This window comes from Eurosta solidaginis, chromosome 4 (genome assembly GCF_040869045.1).
Source record: "Eurosta solidaginis isolate ZX-2024a chromosome 4, ASM4086904v1, whole genome shotgun sequence".
Taxonomy (NCBI): domain Eukaryota; kingdom Metazoa; phylum Arthropoda; class Insecta; order Diptera; family Tephritidae; genus Eurosta; species Eurosta solidaginis.
In genome coordinates, this window is record NC_090322.1 from 236423528 (window position 1) to 236449730 (window position 26203).

General features: G+C 34.4%; 1 protein-coding gene across 3 annotated transcripts in view; it reads right to left on the bottom strand.

Annotated features, from left to right (window-relative positions):
• Nucleotides 1-753: 753 nt before the first annotated feature.
• The window catches only part of HDAC6 (histone deacetylase 6), a 72881-nt gene continuing 47431 nt past the window's right edge, over nucleotides 754-26203 (bottom strand). For 2 of the 3 annotated variants that reach the window (XM_067785077.1, XM_067785076.1), the window contains 9 exons: nucleotides 18338-18521; nucleotides 18139-18275; nucleotides 17929-18063; nucleotides 17169-17869; nucleotides 15290-15794; nucleotides 12017-12212; nucleotides 11329-11946; nucleotides 11084-11171; nucleotides 754-3396 (listed from right to left, as the gene is read on the bottom strand). In XM_067785077.1, coding sequence (XP_067641178.1) covers nucleotides 3014-3396; nucleotides 11084-11171; nucleotides 11329-11946; nucleotides 12017-12212; nucleotides 15290-15794; nucleotides 17169-17869; nucleotides 17929-18063; nucleotides 18139-18275; nucleotides 18338-18521 — 2947 coding nt within the window. In that variant the 3' untranslated portion in view covers nucleotides 754-3013. The remainder of the gene's footprint in view (nucleotides 3397-11083; nucleotides 11172-11328; nucleotides 11947-12016; nucleotides 12213-15289; nucleotides 15795-17168; nucleotides 17870-17928; nucleotides 18064-18138; nucleotides 18276-18337; nucleotides 18522-26203) is intronic. The other variant, XM_067785079.1, reaches the window with a different exon arrangement.

Consider the following 26203-nt stretch of genomic DNA (forward strand, 5'->3'; position numbering starts at 1 on the left):
ACCATTCGGATAGCCTCTTTGTTTATGCGATAGTATGCAATGTAACTGCAAATGCACTATAAATATTTAGAAACTCACTATAAGAAATATTTTTAATTACGCTGTCTCTGGCAACTTAAATGGATTGCTGCGATCTCGCAAAATTTTCCTTTTGACTCTCTCGCAACTTTTTTCTTCTTATTATATAAATGCTACAACTGCTGATGCCATTTTGATATCAATGAATTAATTTATTTCTGTTTAAATGCACAAAACAACTATTTTATAAAATTTTGCTAAAAGAACATCAAAATTGCCGGTGCATCGCAAAACAGCTGATTCGAACATCGCTTTTATTTACATTCGAAAAGAGCAAAACCAATACGGTTTTATGACACCAATTTAAATCAATATTGGGTTGTAATTCCGACAAAACGCAAAACCGGGCTTGGATTCCATGACAGCCCTGATACTTTTATTTTACCGTCCTGCGCAGAAATCATCCTCTTTTCCAGCTATATCAAAAAGTCGTTTTGAGTGAAAAGTGGACTTAGCAGTTTTTACCGCCGGGTCGACGATATGTATTTATACATATATATATAGATATAAATAAAATATTTTTTGTAAAATTAAATCATCATCAGCTTTTATCTATCAAGGTGTGAGATATAATTTTTTGGTAAAAAAAAACACACCCGATTATCGGGGGTTACATTCTAGTCCCCGCTTAAACTCATACTGCATCAAAGTAATTTTTGAAAAAATTGTTGAAAATAGTTTTTAATAACTTTTTTTAGTTTATTTGTTAAATTTATTATTTACTTATTTATTTATTTATTTAGTCCTTTGATTCGCTTAAAGGGCATAAACAATTTTTTAACTTAAGAGGTTTTATTTCACTTAAAAATACTTATTATTCAGATCTGCAAAAAATAAGTAACAGCACAAGTACAAATACCCATACCACAGTACTGGAAAACATCAGTACATACAAGTATAAGTACTGTAGCACTTGGACTTGAACTGTCGAATTACATATGTATAAGTTTATAGTCAACACTTTACAGATCTGGTATAAATGAACTTTTTGTTATTCAAATTTAAATTACATACATATTTATTTAAAAGTAAATTAAGTATTCAAGGTTTGTTTATTTATAGTAATAGTATTGCATTTGCTTACAATCCCTTAACAACACTTTGAACTTTGTAAGGTAATACCTTATTCATTAACTGAACAATAGCGAAAGATCTGCGTATTGCAGTCATGTAAATCTCAATTCGGCTTTAGCAACATATGTGGATTTAGGCAGTAGTTGCATATGTGGAAAAAAACGAGACCGTCATTTTCAGTACAGCGTTAGCGTTGCGTTGCTTAATTGCATTGATTAGCAATAACAACGAAGACAAGCGCCAAAGTTTCCATAACGCCAATAGCAACAGATTTTATTCATCATGTATACAACATGTTATCTACAAACATATTTTATATACATATATACAGCCCTATTCTGCATTTCGACTTGGATTGGAATTTATTCGATTTGGCAATTTTGGTATTCTGTGTTCCAATCTCTTTCGATCCAACTTCGAATCGTTCGATTTTGTGTATTCTGCATTTCGATCGTAATTCCGTTTTTCTAAGTTGCAAATTTGTTGGCGGAAAAATATTTTCTTTTTATTTTTTTATTAATTTATAACAGAATTTTAACAAAAATGTAAGTACAACTTGTTAAGAAACGTTAAAGGCTTGATGATAATTGTTTTTTATGTTTCCAGGTCAAAACAAACATGTCGATGTCGTCCTTGGACGTATTTGCCCCGCAAAAGTATCTAACATATACTTGAAAGCGTCCTTATTAAGTCGAAAGTTTTTTTTTGAACCTAAATAAGTCATTAAACTTTACCACTTTTAAGTTCAATTTCTTACAATTCGTCACTCATCTCAAATGGATTACACAAACTTCGCAATATTTGCCTTTCCATTCTCGCCTAGCCATTTTCGTATACGTTGCTTTCCAACTCCACAAATAATGACGCGGCTATTGGCTCCAGTATAATAGACAGCTATAATTTGTGTCTGTTGGTTGGGTCCAGTTATATGGCAAAGCAAGCTCCCGGTGTAGAGGAAGGTGAAGCGAAAACGTAAACAATCCTTGCGGAAAGAATAAATAAATCTTCATGAAGTATTTTAGTCCAGTGCAATGAAATTAGCATCCATAAAATTCAGAAAATGTCAACTATATTCGTGCAGAAATCCGTTTTAACAAAACTTGGTGGCCATGGCAGGGAATTGGCCAAAAGAACGACAAAAACACACATACGATTATGAAAGCAATTCCCTCAAAAAAATATAACACTGCGGCAATATATTCTATTGCTTTTTTTTGTACAAAATGGCGTGGATAATAAAATATAAACATTTTTTCGTTTTTTTACAAATTTTTTTTAATTTATTTTGTTCCAATGTTCACACATTCCGTACAAACAGCTGATTTCGAAAATTCATTTGCTCTTCCTCTTCTCATTACGATTCCGTCGTAATGCAGAATACCCAACTTCGATTAAAACGGAGCGTAGAACGGGAACGTAATCGAAATGCAGAATAGGGGTGATAATCTCTATCTGTACACTTTGTTCTCATATAAATATTATTTAATTTAATGTATTATGTATACTATACATATAACCCAGTCAGCAAGATATGCTTATTATAATATTTTTTTTTTATCTTAAATATTTTAATTCAATGTGTTCATCATTTGTTGGTGTACACATGAAATATTTGTATCCTTTTCAGCTAAATTTATAATAAAAAAATCAATTAAGTCCTGCTTCTAATATGTATATGAATATGTAAATTTAATTAATAGATAAATCATCAACTTGATATAAAGTAATACAAGAATTTTATATAAAGTTGATAAATCAAAGGCCATACATACTGAGCTGCAAAATCGAAAATATGTCTTAACAATGGAAATGTTGTACATAAATAATTTTGTATTGACGTTAGCGCCAATAATAGATAATGTCAGTTATTTTGTTGGAGTTGCAAACATAATGCATGTCCAATAGCATTTGCATCATTATCCTCATCATCTTCATCATCATCAAAATCATTTTGATTGTTATTGCTTTTGGCTGCATATGACCAAACCAAATCTTCGCCGAATTTATGTCGATGTAATAGATTTTTATATATATACAATTTTCTATTATCAATATAAGCCTCACAAGGATAACACCACACGGACAAATCACAAAAACTAATTGCTAACGCATGTGTTGTTTCAATACTATGCTTAAGCATATGTTCCATGACGTAACGACCGCAAAGTATTTTATAGCAACTCAGGCACATCCAGTTTTCAGCCATTGATGAGCATTCTTCACATGGAGCGCCGCTATCTATGGCTATGGGTTATAAAGTAAAAGATATATATTAGAACTTATTTAGGCACAAGTTATGTATATATGAAGAACATTAGACTGGGTCGCAAAGAAACGTAGTAAAAGTCCGTCCCTAAAACTGACGCTGAGAGGGTTTCGGAAAAGGTTATTACATTTTTTTATCTTTCGAAATACAGCCGAAGTTTTTTTTATCGTAACTTGTTTATTTGACATTCGCTTTTGAAAATTCATACGTCATTATTTCGGTTTTGGAATTCTGCATATATGTTATTAAAGTCCTTTCGAGCTATGAAGTCGCGTCTACATGATAAAATCAGTTATTGGGTTTTTTTGGTGCTCGAAAGAACATTAATAGCAAATATGCACATTTCCAAGAAAAAAAATAATGATGTATCAATTTTAGAAATCGAATGTTAAATAACCAACATACAATAAAAAAAATCAATTTCAGCTGTATATGGAAAGGTCAAAAGAAAATTCCGAAACTCTCTCAACATAAGGTTTAAATTTTGGGACGGACTTCCTACCCAGCCTACACCTTTTCAAGTTTATAATGAGAAACTGTAAGAGTATATTGAGAATATATAAAGCCATAATGAGAAATATAATTTAGTATTGAGAAAATACAAATTGATAATGAGAAATGTAATTTCATAATGAGAATATATAAATTGATAATGAGAAATATAAATTGATATTGAGACAATACAAACTTATAATGAGAATATATAAATTAATAATGAGGTTGAGTTAGGTTAGGTTGAACTGGCCGGTCAATAAAGACCTCACGTAAACTAAATGTGTCCATAGTTTTACCAGAATTTGCTTGACGACCAGGTGCCAGGACATACGTGAATAACTCCGTCCTCTTGGCAAATACTACATAGCAGTTTCCTAGAACCCAGCTTAGTTGCTGCCTCCAGATCTGGCATATTTGCCGTCCATAATAGATGGAGCCTTGACCTGGCGAGCACAATACATGAACACAGAACGTCCCCCAGCGGGTTAGGGTGTCAGAATATACCCGCGGTAGGTATGCCTGTCGTAAGAGGCGACTAAAATACCAGATTCAAGGGGCTGTGTTGTGCAACCCTTCAGGTATACAGCTTCTCCAAACCCAATTGTCAACCTCACCTATCCACGGCGAATCCTGTGTCACTAACGCACGAGGCTCTGGCGACCCCAGGCTCCTCATGGAACTTGGGCGTGGGGAGGGAGGGATGGCCTGAAGGTTTAATGTTGCCATATAAATCGTTCCCGAGATGGTCGGGCTAGCACCTTAATGGTGCTGTTACCGGATCTGTATCCGGCAAAGGACCATCACATCGATAACACTCGCCAAAGCCTTCGGGGAGCAACCTTATCGCTACAACAACAACAACACAAAACGTGCTTAACCGTTTTTTCCTGCAGCTCATCCTTCCTACACTTGCAGTTACTGACGAGGCCTAACATATAAGCATGTTACGGCAGAAGGCAGTGTCCAGTCAGTATGCCCATAGTGAGCCTTAAGTCTTCTCTCTTTAGAGATATGAGCCACATAATCTTAAAAATATTGCAGCCCGCGCTGTTGTACACGCCGTTCCTGCTTGATGGATCATATGCAACTCCTGTCTCCTTTTGATTCCTTCCAAACGGATTGGGAAGTCTATCGTCGACTCAGCGAGTATTGCACCCTCCTTTTCCCACTCATCGGCCTTTTCATTACCTTCTATCCCTTTATGACCGGAACCCAGTAAAGATGTATGGTCCAGCATAAGACAAGTTTTTCCAATGCTTCTTTGCATTCCAGAACATGTTTTCCGGACTCACTGCAGTCCTAGGTTCAATCCTAGCTCGCAGGCCAGATTACTTATGGCACATCACAATTAAAATTTTGTACATATTTATGTTCTCACTACCAATTTATGTGTTCTCATTATTAATTTATATATTCTCAATATATAGTTACATTATCAACTTATGTATATATTCTCAATATGAAATTTTGTTTCTCAATATAAATTTGAATTTTCGCAATATGAACTTTTATTTCACATTATCAACTAATATAATCTCAATATGAAGTTCTGTTTCTCATTATCCATTCGTATTTTCTCATTATAAAGTTACATTTCTCAATATAAACATATATTTTCTCATTATAAACTTGAAAAGGTGTAGAGAACATAAGGACTGGTACAAAAAGTTTTGCAATTGAAAAATGTTCAGAAAGTGCCAACAAGTACAGTTAGATCAGAAATGAAGTTTTGAACAACAGTTTTGTTCACTTTTAGCGATACTGTTCGCCACATTTATGCCTACATTCACAAATAGCTTATTATATCAGAACCTTTTTTCCGAATTAGGAATGTCCTACCCAGACAGTAGAACGTTTCGTCGTCCATAATCACAAAAAAATTGTATTTGCAAATTGGATCTCAACAGAGCTTACGTGCAAGGGGTGATTTTAAACGTCCTTTTTTCAATTCGTTTTGTTTCTTTTTTCATTTTGTACGTTTTAATGCCATTTATTTGCATGATTCGTGCAACTTGTCCATCTCTGGTTTTGGCTATTTTGGCTTCATCTCTTGTACACAAGGATTGTTTTTCCTTATTAGGGATATAACATTATTCTCCAAATGGGCGTCTGCTGATCCCTTTGGGCAGCCACTTATTGTTGTGTTATTGGATGACTCTGTGAGTTTCGCCAACGGTTTGTACTTAACATTGGGATTATTCGTGCAAATGTACAAAATATGTTTAGGTAGCTCTTTGTTTGTTTTCCATTTTTACCGTTATTGAAGGTTTGACTTCAGAATTTAATATATTTTTTAAGATGTCATGAAACACTAATTACCATTCAAAGCCTACCTACTCATTACTAAATCAGCCCAATCACGCAATCCATCGTAGCAATGTTATGAATTCGAATGTTACGAATCCCGAAAAAACAGCCTACGATGGATTGAGTGATTGGGCTGAATAACTTATAGCGAGTTCTAAATATGCAGAACTTTTTGTACCAGTCCGTGTGTTATTTTAACGATTTACGTTATTATTAGTACACAGCAAAGAAAATTATTGCAAAGCACAAAACTGATTACAAAATTTTTAAATTAAAGTTAAAACAAAAAAGTTTTAGAATATCTAAAAAATTTTATAAAACAAAAAAAAAAAATATATATATATATATATTGTATGGGGGGAAAAAAATTTCAGGTGCACATCCAGTTTCTGAATCTATGGGTCATACTGAGTAATAATAATATCCATGGGAACATAGGTCTGAAATGAAGTTCGAGCCTCCCTGATTTTGTTAGAAAATTTTATAAAACAAATAAATATATATATATATATAGTAAAGAGTGTGACATATCGGGGACGAAATGAGATCTCACCCTATCGCAGCTGTAGTTTGAAAATAACCTATCGCAGTAAAATATTGAAGCAGGCTGTCCCTATTCGTCCAAATAAATTCAAATTTCATGCAAATCGAACCATGAATAGAATTCGAATGGATCGGTCCCTGATGCACTTCCCGTTAATTTTTCAGTTGTTGTTGTATTTACGATAGAGACACTCCCCGAACGGTTTGGGGAGTGTTATAGATTTTGATGGTCCTTTGCAAGACATAAATCCGGTACGTTAGAATAACAAGCACCATTAAGGTACTAACCCGACCATCTCGGTTGACCACATTAAAACTTCTATGCCATCCCGCCCCCTAGTCGTCAGAGCCTCGCCTGCTAAATATGTGTATGATACATATATAAATTTTCACAGGACTCCCCTCGCGTAGGTGAAGTTGACATTTGGGTTGCGGAAGCTCTGAATAATGATTTGTATTGTGCTTATCAACCGTAAGAACCATCCTCGTCTTTCGAAGAACATTATAAAAAAAGGATTAGCGAAATCGGTCCAACCGTTCTCGAGTTTTGCGCTTAGCAACATATTCAGCGACTCATTTTTATATTATGAATAAGATTATGAATAAAAATTTATCTTCCACGAACAAATTCTAATAAAGTTCCTTTGTTTCATGGCCTAATATAGAAGACAAACACTGGAAAAGGCTGCAGGGTTGCCATAAATGATGCATTCAGAACTGCCACGGTATGTCTTCTTATAACCGCTGTACATCATGTGCATAGTGAGGCAAAAAAGCTCAACATAAAAGAGCATAATGAAATGCTGAACAACTTTGGCTGAATTGCCACAAACCATCCCATCAAACAAATGCTTGATCTAGCCCCGCCTCCAAGAGAAATAAAGAAACATCACCGTAAGCACGTTGGTGAGATCTGGCATCTGCCTATGCAGCCGTTTGATGTGTGTTCTATTTCAGATTTTAGTTAGTTGAAAAACACCAAAATCGAATATGCTGGGTTTTACTATGAAATAGGAATGTAGAGGTAGGTTTGGTTAGGTTGCAAGGGCTGAGCTGGACACTATGGTAACAGCTCACTACTTAGGCCACCAATGGGCCCATTGTAATACCCTATACGGTCTCAAAGAGGACCCCTACCCTGCCGAAAGCAAGAGGTATATTTGTACCAAATTCTGCGAACCGTCATTCTCCCAAGAACTATGAATTTAGGCGTTCAGCAATAATTTGCTGAAATTTCGAAACGGTAGACAAAATAGAATGATCTTCCACCAACTGGCGGTGCTCATGAAAAACAAATAAGAAGAAAATAATCGTTATCACAAATATATTACAACAATACAAAGGAAATAAAATATCAAAGCTTAAGGCTTTTAATTTTAAGGCCAGCGCATAGAGTGTCAAAAACAAAAGCGAAAATTAATATTATAAGCAAACCAATTAATAATTAATTAAATGAATAAAATTTGAAACCAACCTATGTACATTAGACTGGGTCGAAAAAAAAGTTGCTAATGTCCGCCCCTAAATTTAAAGATTAGGTTGAGAGGGTTTCGTAAATTTTTATTTTTTTTATTTTGTTTTTTTTTTTTTTTTTTTGATCCTTGGAAATACAACCGAAAAGGTTTTTTCGTTGTAACTTGGTTATTTAACGTCCGATTTTTAAAATTGATATGTCATTATTTTTTATTATTATTATTATATTTATTTATTACGGTCTTTAAGACCTAGTTGATGTTAAGTAAACATTTGTTTCATTAAACATTAAGTGTTTTACAATATAAAAATAATTTTACCCTAAACTTATTAATATTTTCACAATCTTTTATCTCAGTAGGTAGTTCATTGTACATTTTGTACCCTGTGTATTCTAATGTCTTCTTTGCTAACTCTGTTCCTACTCTATGCAGTCTTTATTATTGCAGTATCTAGTTCCATAACTATGGATCTCGTGCTTATATAATATTTTATTGCTCAGGTAACTCGGTAGCATTCCTAATCTTACATGATGTAAAAATTTCAAAGTGAAGTAACTTATTGACTGTTTTATACTAAGCCAGTTTAACCGATTCAATATTATAGTTTTTGATGTTCTTGGGGGACATTTTAATATAAATCGCATTGCCTTGTTTTGTTGTATTTGTAGTCTTTTAATTTGCATATCACTCTATCAGCAGAATTGTAGAACAGTATATAAAGTGCGGCTCAATAAATGAACGATACACCATTATTTTATGACGTTGACTAATATGTTTGCATGTTCTGTACTTGAATCCTATTTTCTGCGCAATTTTTCTTTCAAGATAATTTATATGTTCTCCAAAATTCAGGTGTTCATCAATTAAAACTCCTAAGTACTTCATTTCATTTACTCTTTGAATTAAATTGTTTTTTATCTTCAGGGTTATATTGTTTAAATCGTTATTACGTATGATGTTCTGGTTTTTGCAAAATACCATGAACTTAGTCTTATCTATATTTAACTTCAATTTTTTAAGGCACAACCAGTTGTATAGAGTCAAGATCTTCTTGTGCTTTCTGCATTGCACAGTCGGCATATTTCTCACTGATGAAGAGCAGTGCATCATCCGCAAATAGACGTATATTGCAATATTTTAAGCATTTTTTTATATCATTTATGTACAATGTAAAAAGTATCGGTGCAAGTAATGAACCTTGTGGCAATCCGATATCTACATCCACAACCGATGAGACTGCGTTTCCAATTACTGTCCTTTGCTTTCTGTCACTGAGATAACTTCGGAACCATTCCAAAGTCTTTCCTCTGACACCAGTTTTGAGCAAAACATTCAACAATTCCCGTCTATCAACTGTTTCAAAGGCCCGTTTCAAGTCTAAGAAGACAGACACCACAACTTTTTATCTGATATATCTTCTTTCCATTCTGCAATAACCATGTTAAGTGCTGTTTCACAAGAATGGCTCTTCCTGAATCCAGACTGTTCTGGTATAATAAATTTGTGCTTTTCTAGGTATGCCACCAATTGATTATTCACCACCATTTCCATAATTTTCTCATCTGAGGGTAACGTATTGATTGGACGTAGCTCCTCCGGTTTAACTGTATTTTTTACTTTTTCCACAGGTACTATTGTTGAAACTTTCCAGCAGTTTGGAACAGTGCCATTATTTAGGGCTTCATTTATTATGTCTTTGTAAAAGTTACCAAGTTTTGGCCTTGAGAAGCTTCACATTTCCGTTTAATGTCCTTTTAAGCTATGAAGCCGCTTTCATATGACAAAGTTTTAAATAAGTGAGTCAAACCTGTTGTTTCGTATTTATAATAATAACACTTTGCGACAAAATCAACTTTTTTCTGGGTATTGGACAAACCCCACTTTTTTGTAGAGATTGAGGCTAAGTAAACAAAGCATTATCTCCGTTTTTCGAAGTTAGCCTTCAAAAAATAGATATCGGCTTTCGAATTTCGAAATTCTACATTTCGAAATTTTATTATTTTCTTTTTGTTAACGCGTTCAACAAATTGAAAAAGTAAACATGTGGTTGTGGTCCGCTCTTTTCCCTTATTTGAAGGGCTGAATTCTTTTTTTTGAGAAATTTGGTATAACAGCTGTTATACGAGGTGAAAAGTCAGAAGTCAGAGTCTGACTGTATTCAGAAGTCAAAAAAAAGAAGTTGATTTTGTTGTTGTTGTTGTTATTATAACTACGAAACAACAGGTTTGACTCACTTATTTACTTTGACTTCCCCTATTCATGATACTTGGCATATCTTTATTAACTTTTCGATGCAAACCCTAATAATAATTTTTCCTCCAAAAACATCATGAGTTTCAGATCTCAGTATAATAAGAATCAGGTAAAATAACAGTTGCAATAAATATTGAAAGTGCTATAACTTCTTTGTTTATTATTTTAGTAATATGGTTTAAAAGCAACATTTTCTTGAATTTTTAAGTACTGTCGTTTGGTAAGGGAAAAAACGGTAAAACTTTGTTAGCTGGCCTAATCATTGAAAGCGACTTCATAGCTTAAAAGGACATTTAACGGAAATGTGAAGATTCTCAAGGCTAAAATAATGACATATCAATTTTAAAAATCGGACGTCAAATAACCAAGTTACAACGAAAAAACCTTTTCGGCTGTATTTTGAAGGATCAAAAAAAATTAAAAAATTTCTCTCCGAAACCCTCTCAACATAATCTTTAAATTTAGCGGCGGACATTAGCAACTTTTTTTTTTGTATGGGGACCAACCCAGTCTAATGTATATACAACAAGTTCTTCATAGAACACAACACTCAAATTATGTTTTCAAACAAATTGGGATAAACGCTGCTTACTTTTTGGCGCCTCCGCAGGACGCAATTCTTTCAAATGTGGACATGTTTTTAATGGAACAACGGCGAACATTTCATCGTTTTGCAAAGCCTGATGACGATTTTACATATTTTTAAAACATTTTTTTTTTTTTTTCATAATTTACATTTTCATTTTGTGAATTGTCATGAAATGGTACAAAAAAATTTTACATTAGTTTAATGTTAAAATCTTGTAAACACACTGCCATTAAATGTATGTAATTTACCTCCAAATTTTCGGTGATAAATTCGGTTAGAGTTTTAACTTTTACCTTCGGCTTACTGCCGCTCGGCTCCAATGCTATTTCCGTGTCGGCCACATTTTCACAGTCTAAGCGGGTTTTCACCTCATCCGTTGTGATATCCAAATTTTTCATAGTAGCAGCAAGAAAATCCTCATTATTATTTTCGCTCACAAATTGTGGTAAACACTTATTGAAAACCAGACACTTCCAATAACGTTGTTGAATACTCAAACAATTTTGTATTGTCTCAACACAACTTGTATATGCTGCACTTAGGCCACGTATGGTATTACCATTCGCTTGTATCGGTGGTAGAGGATCACCTAACAATGATTTGCTGCACATTGTCATAGCATAAGAAATTGAGTGAACATTGTAACCACCTTCTAAGCATAATATAATACGACCACCAGCTAGGGCCGACAACCAATGTGTAAAGAGGCCATAAGCTTCTGGTGTTACTTTACATCCACCGAGTGGATCACCGATTGCAGCATCAAAACCAGCTGATACAAGTACCAATTCTGGATCAAATTCATATGCAATTGGCATAACGAGTTGTTGAAAAGCCATCACATATTCCATATCACCCATGCCTTTCTGCATTAAAAAATAGAAAGTTATTTAGTTGCTGTGTTGTTAAAGTTCTACAAAAGTGCTTTCAACTTACCTTATTCCATGGTATATTTACATTGAAACCAACACCTGTGCCCTTACCAACTACATCATAATCAGCATCTTTACACTTAGGAAAGAATGTACCATTATCATAACGATGTATACTAATATAGAGCACATTTGACTGTGATTCAAAAATATGCTGCGTTCCATTTCCATGATGGACATCCCAATCAATGATTAAAACTCTTAAACGTCCAAGAAGATAGAAATATATATTTTAGGTATAACAAGTAAATGGTGTCTAAGTTCGGGTGTAACCGAACATTATATACTCAGCGTGAGCTTCAATTGTATATTTCATTTCAAATAAATTACTTTTCTACATAGCACGTGGCACCGCCCGTTTAAAAAAAATATCTCCCTATTTCCTCTTACAGTAAAACTTGATAAGTGAAATATCATTGATTCAAAACTATTTTTCGCTAAGACATAGCTTATTATTTTCGTCTACGACCCTTTTAAAAATCTTTTATATAAAAGTGGGCGTGGTCTTTAACCGATCTCGTCCATTTTTTCTAGAAATATTTCCTGCTATAGGGAAAATCTGTGTACCCAATTTTATTACGATCCGACAATTTTTCTTCGAGTTATGGCTCCCGAAACATAGGGCCGGTTCCACGCCCATTTTAAAAAATATTATTCAAATTTTTATCAAGAGTCTCAATATCAGTCGCACGTCAAATTTCAACATTCTAGGTGTATTATTTACTAAATAGTCAGGTTTTTTGTGTTTTCCAAAATGTTATATATATAAAAAGTGGGCGTTGTTATCATCCGATTTCGTTCATTTTCAATACCAATCTATTCTAGGTCCTGATACGCTCGTGTACTAAATTTGGTGAAGATATCTCAATATTTACTCAAGTTATCGTGTTAACGGACATACGGACGGACATGGCTCAATCAAATTTTTTTTCGACACTGATGATTTTGATATATCGAAGTCTATATATATCTCGATTCCTTTATACCTGTAGAATCAACCGTTATCCAATCAAAGTTAATATAGTCTGTGTGCAAAGCACGCTGAGTATAAAAAATATACCACATTGCTTATATGGGTATTGTTTATATCGCAGTATTTAAAGAGACCCACTCTTTTAGCAGTTGCAAGACACCCGATTCTACAAGCACTTTTTCATGGCCTTAATTCAATACAAATTATCAAGCCTCTTAGGTGAATATTTCTTCAGGAATTTAATTTACAATGTTGGGTATATTGGAAAGGAGGGTACCCCAAAGTATGAGGTGCGCGGCTGGAAGCCCTTGTTGTATGGGATATGGTGTGATATTTCTTAAAGATATTTAGTTAATACGGCGGCCACCGTGGTGTGATGGTAGCGTGCTCCGCCTACCACACCGTATGCCCGCACCCCGGACAAAGCAACATCAAAATTTTAGAAATAAGGTTTTTCAATTAGAAGAAAATTTTTCTAAGCGGGGTCGCCCCTCGGCAGTGTTTGGCAAGCGCTCCGGGTGTATTTCTGCCATGAAAAGCTCTCAGTGAAAACTCATCTGCCTTGCAGATGCTGTTCGGAGTTGGCATAAAACATGTAGGTCCCGTTCGGCCAATTTGTAGGGAAATTCAAGAGGAGCACGACGCAAATTGGAAGAGAAGCTCGACCTTAGATCTCTTCGGAGATTATCGCGCCTTAGATTTATTTTTTATTTATTTAGTTAATACATATGACCGGATACCACCTCCAATGGTATTTTAATGGTATGCATATTTCAATATATTATGGTGTGAGAGGCAATAAAGTGCAGTTTGAAAATGTTCTCAAAAGGTACCGAAATTGTCTCGAAAACAATCTTGGAATCTTTTCGAAATAGTCCCGAAATGACCCTGAAAACAATCTCAAAACTAACCAAAAAAATTCTTGAAATGGTGCGAAATAGTTGCGTAGCATTACTTTGAATTCACTTCTTTCAAGTGGTACAATATACATACACTCATATCGACCACCCAAGTATTCAAGTTAAACCGACATTTAATTTGAACCAGCGGGAGTTCAACATCACTTGTGCATGCCGACGCACACGACACTTATTTATTTACATTTGTCAACCCGTCACATTGACCAACACACTTATCGATCAGTCAATGGTGAATGTGACTGCCAAAATATTTATATGTATCTAATTACATGTGTCCATAAATAGGTCACTATAATAATAATATGCTGACTTGGCATATACGCACTAGGAATATAGGTACTTTTTAGTTTGTAAGCATTAGTGTAAATGCGTATTTGTGATATGAGAAATTTTGAATAAAATGGTGAATGTGACTGCCAAAATATTTATATGTATCTAATTACATGTGTCCATAAATAGGTCACTATAATAATAATATGCTGACTTGGCATATACGCACTAGGAATATAGGTACTTTTTAGTTTGTAAGCATTAGTGTAAATGCGTATTTGTAATATGAGAAATTTTGAATAAAAGAGAAAGCATTTTCCAATAAAGATTCAATTAGTGGCGGACGCTAATCAACTCCGCTCATATTTTATTTATTTCAGTTTTCAGTTGCAGAACGATCCCAAAAATAATTTCGAGCCGATGCCTAACACAATCCCAAAATAGTACGGTAATGGTCCATAAAGCAATCACGTTGTGATCCTCAACACGATCTTAAAATAATAATAACAGTGCCGAAATTATGCCAAGTTGTTCCACCACTACTGTCGGAAGTCAGTCACAAAATGAACAAAATGATCCGAAACTTAACCGAAGATAGTGGCGATGTTTTCTTAAAATAATTGCGAAAAGATGCTAATGATAACAACAAAAATCCCGAAAAGATACGATAATGATCCCCGAATGATGAAAAACAGTTCCGCAGAGATTCATAAATTTCTTCAAAATTATCGGAAAAAATCATGAAACTATCCTGAAAAGAGTACCGAAATAATCTTGAAATACTTTCAAAAACAACCCGATATGATCCAGGGATAGACCTGAAGTGATTTCCAAAAACTCTAACAGTAACGAAGTGATCCCAAAAAAGCCAGCGAAATATCTTCTGAATTGTTTTAAAGGACTTTCCATATGAGCGCCACTACCCTAAACCTTCGTAAAGTTTTTTGACTTTACTACAACAAGGTGTCGAAATTCGTCTTAATTAAATGCCGGTTATTTTCGTGTAAACTTTTTATACCAGAAACTACGTTTTTCGTACTTTCTTCGAAAAGTCTGCCGGAGTGATTGGGTGCAAAAAGGCTAGCTTAAATCATCAATTATTGACATGACTCACCTATTTAGACCGTGATCTCTTATGGCATATTGCGCAGCTATAGCAACATTATTGAATATACAAAAACCATGGGGTACATCCGGCTCGGCATGATGACCAGGCGGGCGTACAATGCAAATACCGCTTCGGGCCTCACCTTTCAAAACTTTATCAACCACTTGCAATACCGAACCTGCCGCCATTGTAGCACATTCAAAAGTTTTTGGATGAAAATAAACTGAATTATATTTTTCACCCATTCCTTGCAATTCATCCTTATCGCTTATGCGTCGAATAAAATTTAGATGCGCACGCGTATGCGCTAAACAAATTTCATCTGTAGTTGCTGTACGTGTTGGCAGATGTTTCATGCGTTCCGTGAGTTGATAGTATTGATGCATTTCATGAATACGTTTAATGCGCTCGGGCTGTTCGGGATGACCCTCTTCGAAGGAGTTACTATGCTGAAGCATTAAATCATCATATACATAACAAACGCGTATTTGTGGAGAAAGCAATTTGGTTTCTAAATAAGAATGAAATCAAAATTAAGCTAGTATGTTACATGGTGGATTCCATGTCAAATTGACCAATGTTTGGAAATTAAAAATTTGTTGGTGCCTGCAAGTTAGTAGTTTATACAAAAAGATTAAGGCCCTATGTTGGCTTTTTGGGTAAGAGATTTTTTTCTTTTCGTGCAAAGTAACATTTGTAAACAACAATTTTCGAAGGATATGCCAATTTCAAATTTTTCCAAAAGTTATTCTTCTCGTTTTGCAACCGTGATAGTTATAGTTTTTTACAGGGACGGAAACTGTTATTCCTTTCATAATATAATTCCTTGCAAAACTATTAATTTTGGATTTTTAATATATTTGGATCAAGATAAAAATTATTTTCGGATTTTTATTACCTGAGTCCGATAGAGTTAGCTAAACTCTGACTTTTAAAAATTTATATCCGAACTTTTATTTTTTAAGGCCAAAATTAAAGTCCGGCTTGATAACAAAGAAACGCCTTATCCTCCGAAATAAATTTTTTTTAAATTGGATCAGCCGTTTCTTTAGTTATCAAGCCGGACTTTTATTTTGGCCTTAAAAAATAGAAGTCCGGATTTAACTTTTATTTCCGGACTTTTATTTTTAAAAGTCCGAGTTTAACTAGTTCTATCGGACTCAAAAAATAAAAACACAGATTTTACTTTATATGTGGACTTTTATGGAAAAAGTTCGAAAAATAAAAAGGATGCATGATTCGACTTGATATTGCTGTGGGGATACCTGGGAATTCAAATATTATCACCTAGGACAATTTTTTGATCCGTACTTTTTCGACTCCGAAAATAAATTATTATTATATTCCGTCCCTGATTTTTATAATAACGAGTGTGTTGGATTCCAATCATTCCAATTTGACATAGAAAATAGCCCAAAATTAGAAAACATATGTGACCTGGAATCATGAAACGACCCTATGTGCGAAAATACCGTTGTTCACTTTTTGAGTGATTTTTATAGGAAATTGAACGCTCTTTCCAATGGAATAAACAGCAGTTTTCTATCTTTCCTAGTTTTTTTACAAATCGCATTTAAAGCCAAATCGGACCACAAATACGATTTTTCGAAATATTTCGATCCATGCGCCACCTATCGAAGATTTTTTTTCTTATTATTGCATTGTCATCGGGTTCTGAACTATATTCCAAGTTTCAAGCTTGTAGCTTATTGGGAAGTTACTTAAATTTTAATTACAAAATTCGTTCACTATGTCCGACCGCTACGCAGTCATGCTAAACAAAAACTTCAAACGCGTTTTTCTCGAAAACTTGTTTTCGCACAATAGGGTCGTTTCATGATTCCAGGTCACATATGTTTAATAATAATAGAAAATCAGTATGTACCACTTTTTAAATACTTCAAGCGCTTCTCATTCTGTTCAACAATTTCTGGTGCTATAACCGGGGCAGTGTTTCTTGTAGGAAAACGTGCAGGCAGTGACTTACCGCCAATGAATAGGCGACTAATTTTATGCAACTTTGGCTGCGGATTAACATTATTCAGTTCTTCCATGGTATATATGGGCTGAATTTGCAAAGAGCGCCAATAAGAACGATGTGCAAAAATGCAATTGAGTATTGCATCTTGTACAACTTCACTGGGTGGATCAAGTTTTTCTACTAGCCTTGGGCATGTCCCGCCCAAAAGGGTGCGTAGTGTGAGTGCTGCACCTTCTGCTAGCGAGTCCAAACAGTAACCACCTTCTAAAACCACAGCTACATGCGATTGCGACAATTTCATTAATGTACTTAACATATGCGGATAAAATGCTGGTGTGACTTCCATTTCGCCTTCCGGACAGCCTAAAGCTGCATCATAACCAGCCGATATAATAATCAATTCAGGTTGATATTCCACAGCAACCGGTATAAGTAATTGTTGAAAGATTGCCATGTAATCACCATTGCCCATTTTTGTTTTATTTAAGGGCACATTAAAATTATAACCCAAGCCATTGCCATAACCAATAGCATCAAAATCGGATTCCTTTAGATTGGGCCAAAATGTGCCATGCTCAAAACGATGTATAGAAAAATAGAGAACCCTAGCAAAATACCAAAATTAGAATTGTGCAAAAATGAAAATTTGCAACATCTAAATCACCTTTGATCATTGTAGAAGAAACGTTGCGTACCCTGTCCATGATGTATATCCCAATCGACAATCATTATTTTGCTTAACTTCAAAATGTCTAAAGCGTATTGTGCTGCTATGGCCACATTGTTGAAGAAACAGTAACTGAGGAATACATACACATCGTTCAATACTCTCGAAACATTATTAAGTACTATAGGAAAGTCAATTGTAATATACCCATTGAATTCAGCCTTCATTGCATGATGACCTGGTGGTCGTATGATTGCCATACCATTCTGTACATTGCCATTTATTATATTCTCAATTAAGTCTATCGTCGAACCGGTCGCCAGTAGAGATAGCTCAAATGTGGACTAAAAAAGTGAAGGGTAATTAAAAATGTTAATAAATAAAAAAAAATTTAAAAATAACAAACCGGATGTATATAAATTGAATCGAACTTTGAACTTAAATCTTCCATTCCTGCTACATCGTGCACACCCGAAGTCTGTTGTAGAAGCTCATAATGTTCATTGCTATGTAACAGGAGTACTTCATCTTTCGTAGCACGACGTGATGGAATCCGTTTGCAATGTTCAATAAGCTGCAACTCTTTGCATCTGAAAAGAAATAGAAAATTATTACTGGATGATTTTTTTCATGGTTTTTTATTTCATTTTTTTTTCCACTAAAGTCATCGAACACCTACCGAGTAGTTGGTGCCTTAAAAGGCGCTAGTACACTGAAAGAAATGGTGCTAGTAAAATCAACAAATCGGTTCTGTTGTTCTCGACTTAACGGAGATTCGGTGAAATTGCTCGAATTATGGTTAATTCGACCGAGTTCTTTGTCAAGCGAACACATTAGTTTAGTCATTTCAACAGAAGAGAAATTGTCGCTCTTAAGTTAACAAAATTCTGTAAAATTGCCAGATCCCTAATCAATCTAACTGAATTTTCTGTTAACACAACGGATCTCACAGGTCATTTCAACAGCGAACAACAGTCAATGCATGAGCAAATTTCAAAGAGAATTTTACGCTCACTGCGCTCTCTACTTTGTACTTATGACGATGGTGCCACTTGTTACAAAAAAACACCAAAATAAGAAAACCACCAAATCGAAAAAACACACAAATTGGAAAAACAACAAAAAAATAGTTTTTCAGTTGTCAATACAAAACGAAAAAACCCTTTTTTGAATTTACCGTGCATAACACTGCAAAAAATTAAGCGATACCGGGACACCTATTTATCGTATACAATTTTGCAACTTCTCCTCCAAGCGAAATGCAAAATTGTGCCCTCTTTTTGCAAAAGTTTTGTTTGAACGAACAGGATTTTTCCAAAGTTAATAGCATTTTAACGAATTTTCACTCACGCTAACGAATCCAATATGATAATAAAAAACATCTTTTTTATAAGCTTTTATTTACTTTCACTTGGCTGCTGTCTGTAATCAAATCTTGCAAGTTAAATTTAATACACTTCCCGGTGTCCGATTGAGCTGAAATTTTGCACACATGTATAACTCCAATGACAATGCAATATTACTTTGCGAGAATTCGATAAATTAATCGATAAATAAGAGCCTAAGTCCTCAAGAAGGCAGGTAACTTCGCTTTGTTTGTGTATGCAACAAACGTAGAAGTTAAGCCGGAGTCATTAGTGCCGTATGTCGTATCGCTGTATCCGTACCCCTAACGTAATCAGCTGTTTATCATTACGACGGTAAACCAAAACCCAATTGGTTGGCTACGATACGGTTACGACCTTAGCGGCACCAATAATCGATTGCATTGATTCTCATAAGGTTGGTCGAATCAGCTGTTAAAAGGTTACCGATACGGCTACCGATAAAGCACCAATGTCTCCAGCTTTAGGCATACTTTTCTGTGCACTTGATTTTGTTTTACAGATTTTTGGCGATGGAACAGAGCAGAGATGTGCAATCAGTAGTTGTAAACTGAACGCGACATAGGCAAAGTCAGAATAAAATATGATTTTAAGTTAGTTAACACTCAAATAGAAGAACTTGACTGTTCAAAGTTGACTTCGAAGAAACCTTGTAATGTGGATGCATTAAAAGAAATGGATAGGATAAGAAACGTTACAAATAACTAAGTAAAGTATACATAACTAATTTAAACAATATTTTACCCTACTAAGAATTAAAAAAAATGCATATTTAAATTAAATTTAAGAAAAAAGCTTTTCTAAGAACAAGCGTCTATTAGTTGTTAATAAAACGAACTAAAAAGTAAAAAATAAAATTAAAGAAAAAAAAACTTTTTTAAAAATAAGCTTTTACTGGTTAATAAAATAACTAAAAAGTAAAAAATAAATTGACTGTAAAGAAATATAACACTTTATAAGTTCATTGTAATCTTTAACGATAATTAGGCTTCTTCGTCTGCGACAAAAAAAAAACCATGTTGTACATAATTATATATTTTTAACATTAAAACTTTACACTTAAATTATTAAATTTTACAGTTTATATCACAATCCTAATTGTTCTAATAAAAGTGTGTTACATTGTGATACAAGAAAAGGAGGTCCTAAATGTTCTTAATTATACCATCAAAATTTAACACGCTTTTTATTAGAACAATTAGGACTGTGATATAAACTGTAATACTATTTTCACAATAATAAAGGCAGTTTTCTACATTAAGACGCTTATTGAGCTCAATCTTTCCTAAAAAATTCGAATCTATAATTATTTCATTAGTAGCTAATCGAATGCCTAATGAAGTCAAAAGCACAATGCAACTCTGTTGGCCACGTTCCGCTTCTTAGTTTTTGGTGTGTTCAGTGCTGAAAAATGTCATTTGTCAAAGTAAATGTCATTGTCGGCATGGCGGAACGATACAAGGCGGGCGCATCGAACAGCTGATTATAACCTGTTTTATTTGATTTGATACATCAACTACCGGCGCAGTACGATTTTGACATTTGTCCATCGAATTTACAAGTACATGGAATTTTTTTTGTTTGTAGGCATGTCACCATGCTGCCACCTTGTATCGTTCCGCCATGATTGTCTGTCATATAGCATTGTCATTTTATTCGCTTGACATTTCATCCTTCATACTAATCGAGCAGTTACTTCTGTGTGAAAGCAGAAAATTTACGATTTCATTAGAAGGTGAAATGAGATCATTAAGTTTCTGTGTGAAAACAGTATAAAAGATTTAATAATTTAGGTGTAAAAATAAAATTATATAAAATATATAATTATGTACAATATGGAATTTTTTTGTCGCAGACGAAGAAGCCTAATTATCGTTAAAGGTTACAATGAACTTATAAAGTGTTATATTTCTTTACATTCAATTTATTTTTTACCTTTTAGTTAATTTTATTAACCAATAATAAAAGCTTATTTCTAAAAAAGTTTTTTTCTTTAATTTTATTTAATGTTGATGTTTACAGCAGCATAAAATTCTGAGCTGTTTTGGAATCGTTTCAAAATAAAGTGTTACGAGAATTAAGCTTGTCGAATTACATGTAAAGTTACTCCAGTGGTGAATTACCTTCCGGCGATTTGATTCTTTTCTATAACTTACAAGTTCTCTATTTAAAATATTATGTCAAACATTTATACTACAAATTTTGTTCGAACCAATCAAGTGTGGCAACTCTACATGCGAGAGAAGAAATTGAGAACGAGCTGCAACTGAAAGAATTGAGAATCAGTTTCATGACTACAACGAAGTTCAAAACTATAAATTACATAAATTATAAAAAATAAAATTTGGTGAAAGGGCGTTTAATAAAAGTGTATAATGTTTAATGTGTGCCAGCATATTTGATGTACGCCCAATTGAAGTTCGGTTAGTAAGTACATACATATTGTGGCGAATATTAGCAACACTAAGGGATACTATCATATCTAAGCCGATACTGAGCAGTGACTTGTATGCACATAACCAAATTAATCATTATGTCTACACATATGTCCATACAAGCAGCGGTGAGCAAGGCACAAACACATGCATGTGTCTGAGATACTCCCAAAAGTATGCATTCATTTGTCAAGTATCACTCACATATACACGCGCATGGGCTATGAGAGAAGCTATAAAATCATGCATCTGTAGTTATAGCTGAGAAATTTATGGGTGATAACTAACTAGTAAATTCTGGAAATAGAAGCGCCTAGAAATATGTCGGCGAGGAAGCCGGACAGTATAAAAGCGGCAACAGGAGAGGCACGATTTTTTTTTTTAAATTCAAAGAAAATGGAAACATTTTATATCAAATGTGCGTACACAAATATAGGAAATATAATTATAACAATATGGTAAAAATTTTTGTAGAAAAAGTTGAAATAAAGTTCTTGAAACCGACGCCAATGTGGTTCGCTAGAGCATGTACTAAAGCGTGTGTGAATATGTATTAATATATTTACGTATATATATGTATTGCAACATAGTTTCGTACAAAGCTGTCGATGGTAATTCGGATCATGTTTTGTTTATTTGAATTCAGATTTAAGTTATTATTATTTTAATTAATATTACTAAATATAGCAATAAAATCATTAGAAATGAAATGTACTTATGTGTAATTTATACAAATAAAAAAAGACAACGTAAGTTTACATATACATATATTTATCCGGCTTTTATTTTTCCACAGGTATTAATGTCATATGAACAGAAAACTCTGTTGATGTAAAAGTTTACCCTATTAATCTAGAAAAAACAGAAATATCTGTTATTTCAATAGATTTCACTGGTAGCGTTATTTCGACAATAAAATCTGTTAATTTAACAGTTTGCACTGGTAATTTCAAAAGAACAGAAATCCCTTTCATATTAACAGTTTTTTTGTATTCTTAGAGCGACAGTATTATTTGTTTATTTGACCACTAAAACGGTCAATTACGAATCAACGATTTGTGCGCAGTTGATTCAACATCTTGTTGCGATGGATAAAAATTGACAGAAATTTCGGTTGATTTTACCAGTCTTTTTCTTTCAGTGTACCCGACCGTACCGAACCCATAATTAAAGAATAGTAGAAGACTTCGTTTATTTGGACATCAGCATTAACACAAACAAAAACGTCAGCACTACTTCTTCAAACGCTGTTTACAATAGCTACTGTTAATATTTTAAAATAAAAATTCATCAACATTATGTTTGTGTTTAAGGACACATTTTCCGCTGCGTTTTGACCCATTTATACAAAGGAAGTATTTAACATTATTTTATCTTCTTTTCTTTTTCCCATTTTGTAGCATTGCTTCGGTGGTCTTAACTATATGTCTAGTTTCAAGTTTGTAGCTCAATGGCAAGTCATTTTTTTTATTATCACCACCGGTGCGTAACTTAGCGGAATTGGTTCACCTTTTGTTGCATTGCTACGATGCACTGAACTAACTGTAAGGTTTCATGTTTCTATCTCAATTAGAAGATACTCAAAAATCGATCGCAAGCTTCCACATTATCTAAGTGGATTTTCCAAATTTCTTCAAATATCTCGATCCCTGTCGCATCTAGAAACTTATTATCCTATATATTAGAACCTAATAGAGCCCTAAGCAAAGCCCAAAGTTTCAGGTCACCAGATTATCGCTAAGTTCCTTAAAACAATCGTTGCGCCACCCAGTGAAAAACTGTTCCCGCATGTTGTTTTGTCATCGGGTTCTAAAGCATGTTTCAAATTTCAAGAATCAAGCTCTACAGAATGTTACTCAAATAGCGGTCACAAGATTCCACATGTTATGTATGGACTTTATAAATATCTCGACATTGTCCAATATAGAAAACACTTTGATTCTAAATATGATAACCTAATAGAGCCCAAAGTTTCTTTCAAAGTTGCAGGTCGCTCAGTTATTAGGAAGTTCCTTAGAACACGAAAGCAAAATTTCTAAGTTCTGGACCACCTAGGACCACCTCAATTGTGTAGCTCTACGGGAAGTTACTTAAATAGCGCTCGCAAAATTCCACATTTCTAAATCGACTTTCTTAACATCTCTAAACATATCGATCCTTTCCCATTTAGAAAAGTCTTTTATACAAAATATTACTACTTGATATATAATTTTGTTCCAAGTACAAAGTCTCTAGGTTATCGAAAAGTTCCTCAAAACTCGCAAGCGCAGCTTCCAAGTTCGGCGAGTTTGAGAATTTTCACCACCCCTTGACCACCTAGCGAAAATTTTTTCCCCTCATGTTGCATTGCATGAGGTTTTTAAATTCTCTTGATGTGACCAATTGGCTCCAGTTAGCCCAACGAAGAAGCAACAGGGGTGCCTCGTTTGACGGCCACAACCATTTAAACGGTTAAGCGCCAATTAAGTAAGTAAAGTAAAGGTTTTTCTCACTTAACCGGAAAAAGTCCCCTAAAATATCCCGAAATAATCCCGAAAACAACCGCGAACTTATCTGAAGATAGGTCCAAAAAGATTGCGAAAATAAGTACGATATTATCCCCAAAGTATTAAAAAAAAACTTGAAATTTACCCCCTAAATGGTTCCGAAATAATCTCGTGATGGTCTCGGAATCATGTCACCTGGATTTTAGTCAGTCAAGGTCGTTTTGTGGGTATAAAAATTGAAAATAAATGTTCCCAGGGTGAATGAATGAATCATTCCAGCCTATTGGCTAACTGATTGCCAACTTTCATCAAAACCAGTCCAGCCGTTCTACCCTGCTTGATTGATTTTTATTAATTAATGATTGCTTCCTAAGATTCTTTTAATAAAAAGTTTAAATCTAGCATTGCGTAGAATAGACTTTTGATCACAAGCAAAGTTTTGTGCAATAAAATTTCCAGTTCAGCATTAGGCGAACTTTTGTGCATATTTTTTGCTTTCTTGTATACACATTTCTCGTACTTGTTTCATCCAGTGTTGGTATGTACATATATACTGTGCCGAATATTAGTATCTCTAAGCGATACTACCATCACTAAGCCGATACTAAGCAGCCACTCGTATGTACGTAAACAAATCAATCATCATTTACACACATACATACAAGGCAACGGAGATATACTCATAAACACATGTAATCATCAGCCGAAGTAGTACTCCCCTATACACACGCATATGACTATGCGAGAGGCTATAAATTACAAATACACACGCATATAGCTGGTAACCAAGTAGAAGATTCTAGAAGGAGAAACGACTAGACATTTGGAGAAATATGCGGACAAGGCAACAGAGAGTATAAAAGCAGAGCAAGCTGAGTAGTCAGTAATCAGTTTGATTTAAACACGCTATCAGTTGCGAAGTGAAGTATAATTGTGAAGTATAACTGTACTACTCCCAAGGTAATCTAATAAAGACCATTTGCATTACTGAATATTGGAGTTATTTATTCGATAATTTAGCGAATCGAACGCTTGCAGAAGGTGTAGAATAAGCGGAACAGAGCTTCGATTGCGATAGATCGGAATGTCCGATTGATTTAGACTTTATAATAACTTTCCAGCCTATTGGCTAACATATTTTCCAAACCGTCCAAATCTGCACAACAAGTTCCGAGCAAATATGACAGTTATTTAAAAAATATTTTCTTTGAAAAATTATCTATTAGATATTACAGAATATTTGTGTGGATTGCTTAAGCTAGCACACACGACTCACTCACTGCGCATCGTGTAAAATCAACGGCATTCGAGTTAGGGACCTTTTCTGGCGGATCGTCATATATAAGATATAGAAGGACACTTTACCGTAAACGGAGGGATTTGTAGTATTGTCGCTTCTGCAAAAAATTTATATATATCTTCTTGACTCTCTTTGCTTCTCTCCATGTTTGATCCGTCCCTCCACCGTATCTTCCCCCTTTCATTTTCCTACCTCAACCTACCTCTATTTTTCATCTGATTCGCTCCTCTTGCTTCCTCTCTTTCTATTATCCAGTCGCACATCCCCCATTTCACAGTCCCACTTTCTTTCCTCTCTCTCGCCCTCTTTGTCTTTTTCACCCTTAGCAGTCCATATAAGCGTGTATGTATATTAACCTGGGTCGATTTGTATGGACGAAATTTAACCGATATCGCGCCATCGATTTTTCGATAGGATTTGGGCTCAGAAAAAAAAGTTCCACTACGCATACCCAAAAAAATGATTTTCGAGCCTGCGAAAAAAGAATGGCGAAAGTGTAAATTTTTCGACCAAAACCCTCCCCAAAACCCAAAAAATATATATATTTTTAAACTGTTGTAAAAACCTTGGCGATAACAGTTTTTTGAATAAAAAAAATATTTTTTGGGTTTTGGGGAGTGTTTTGGTCGAGAAATTGACCCTTTCGCCATTTTTTTCGCAGGCTCG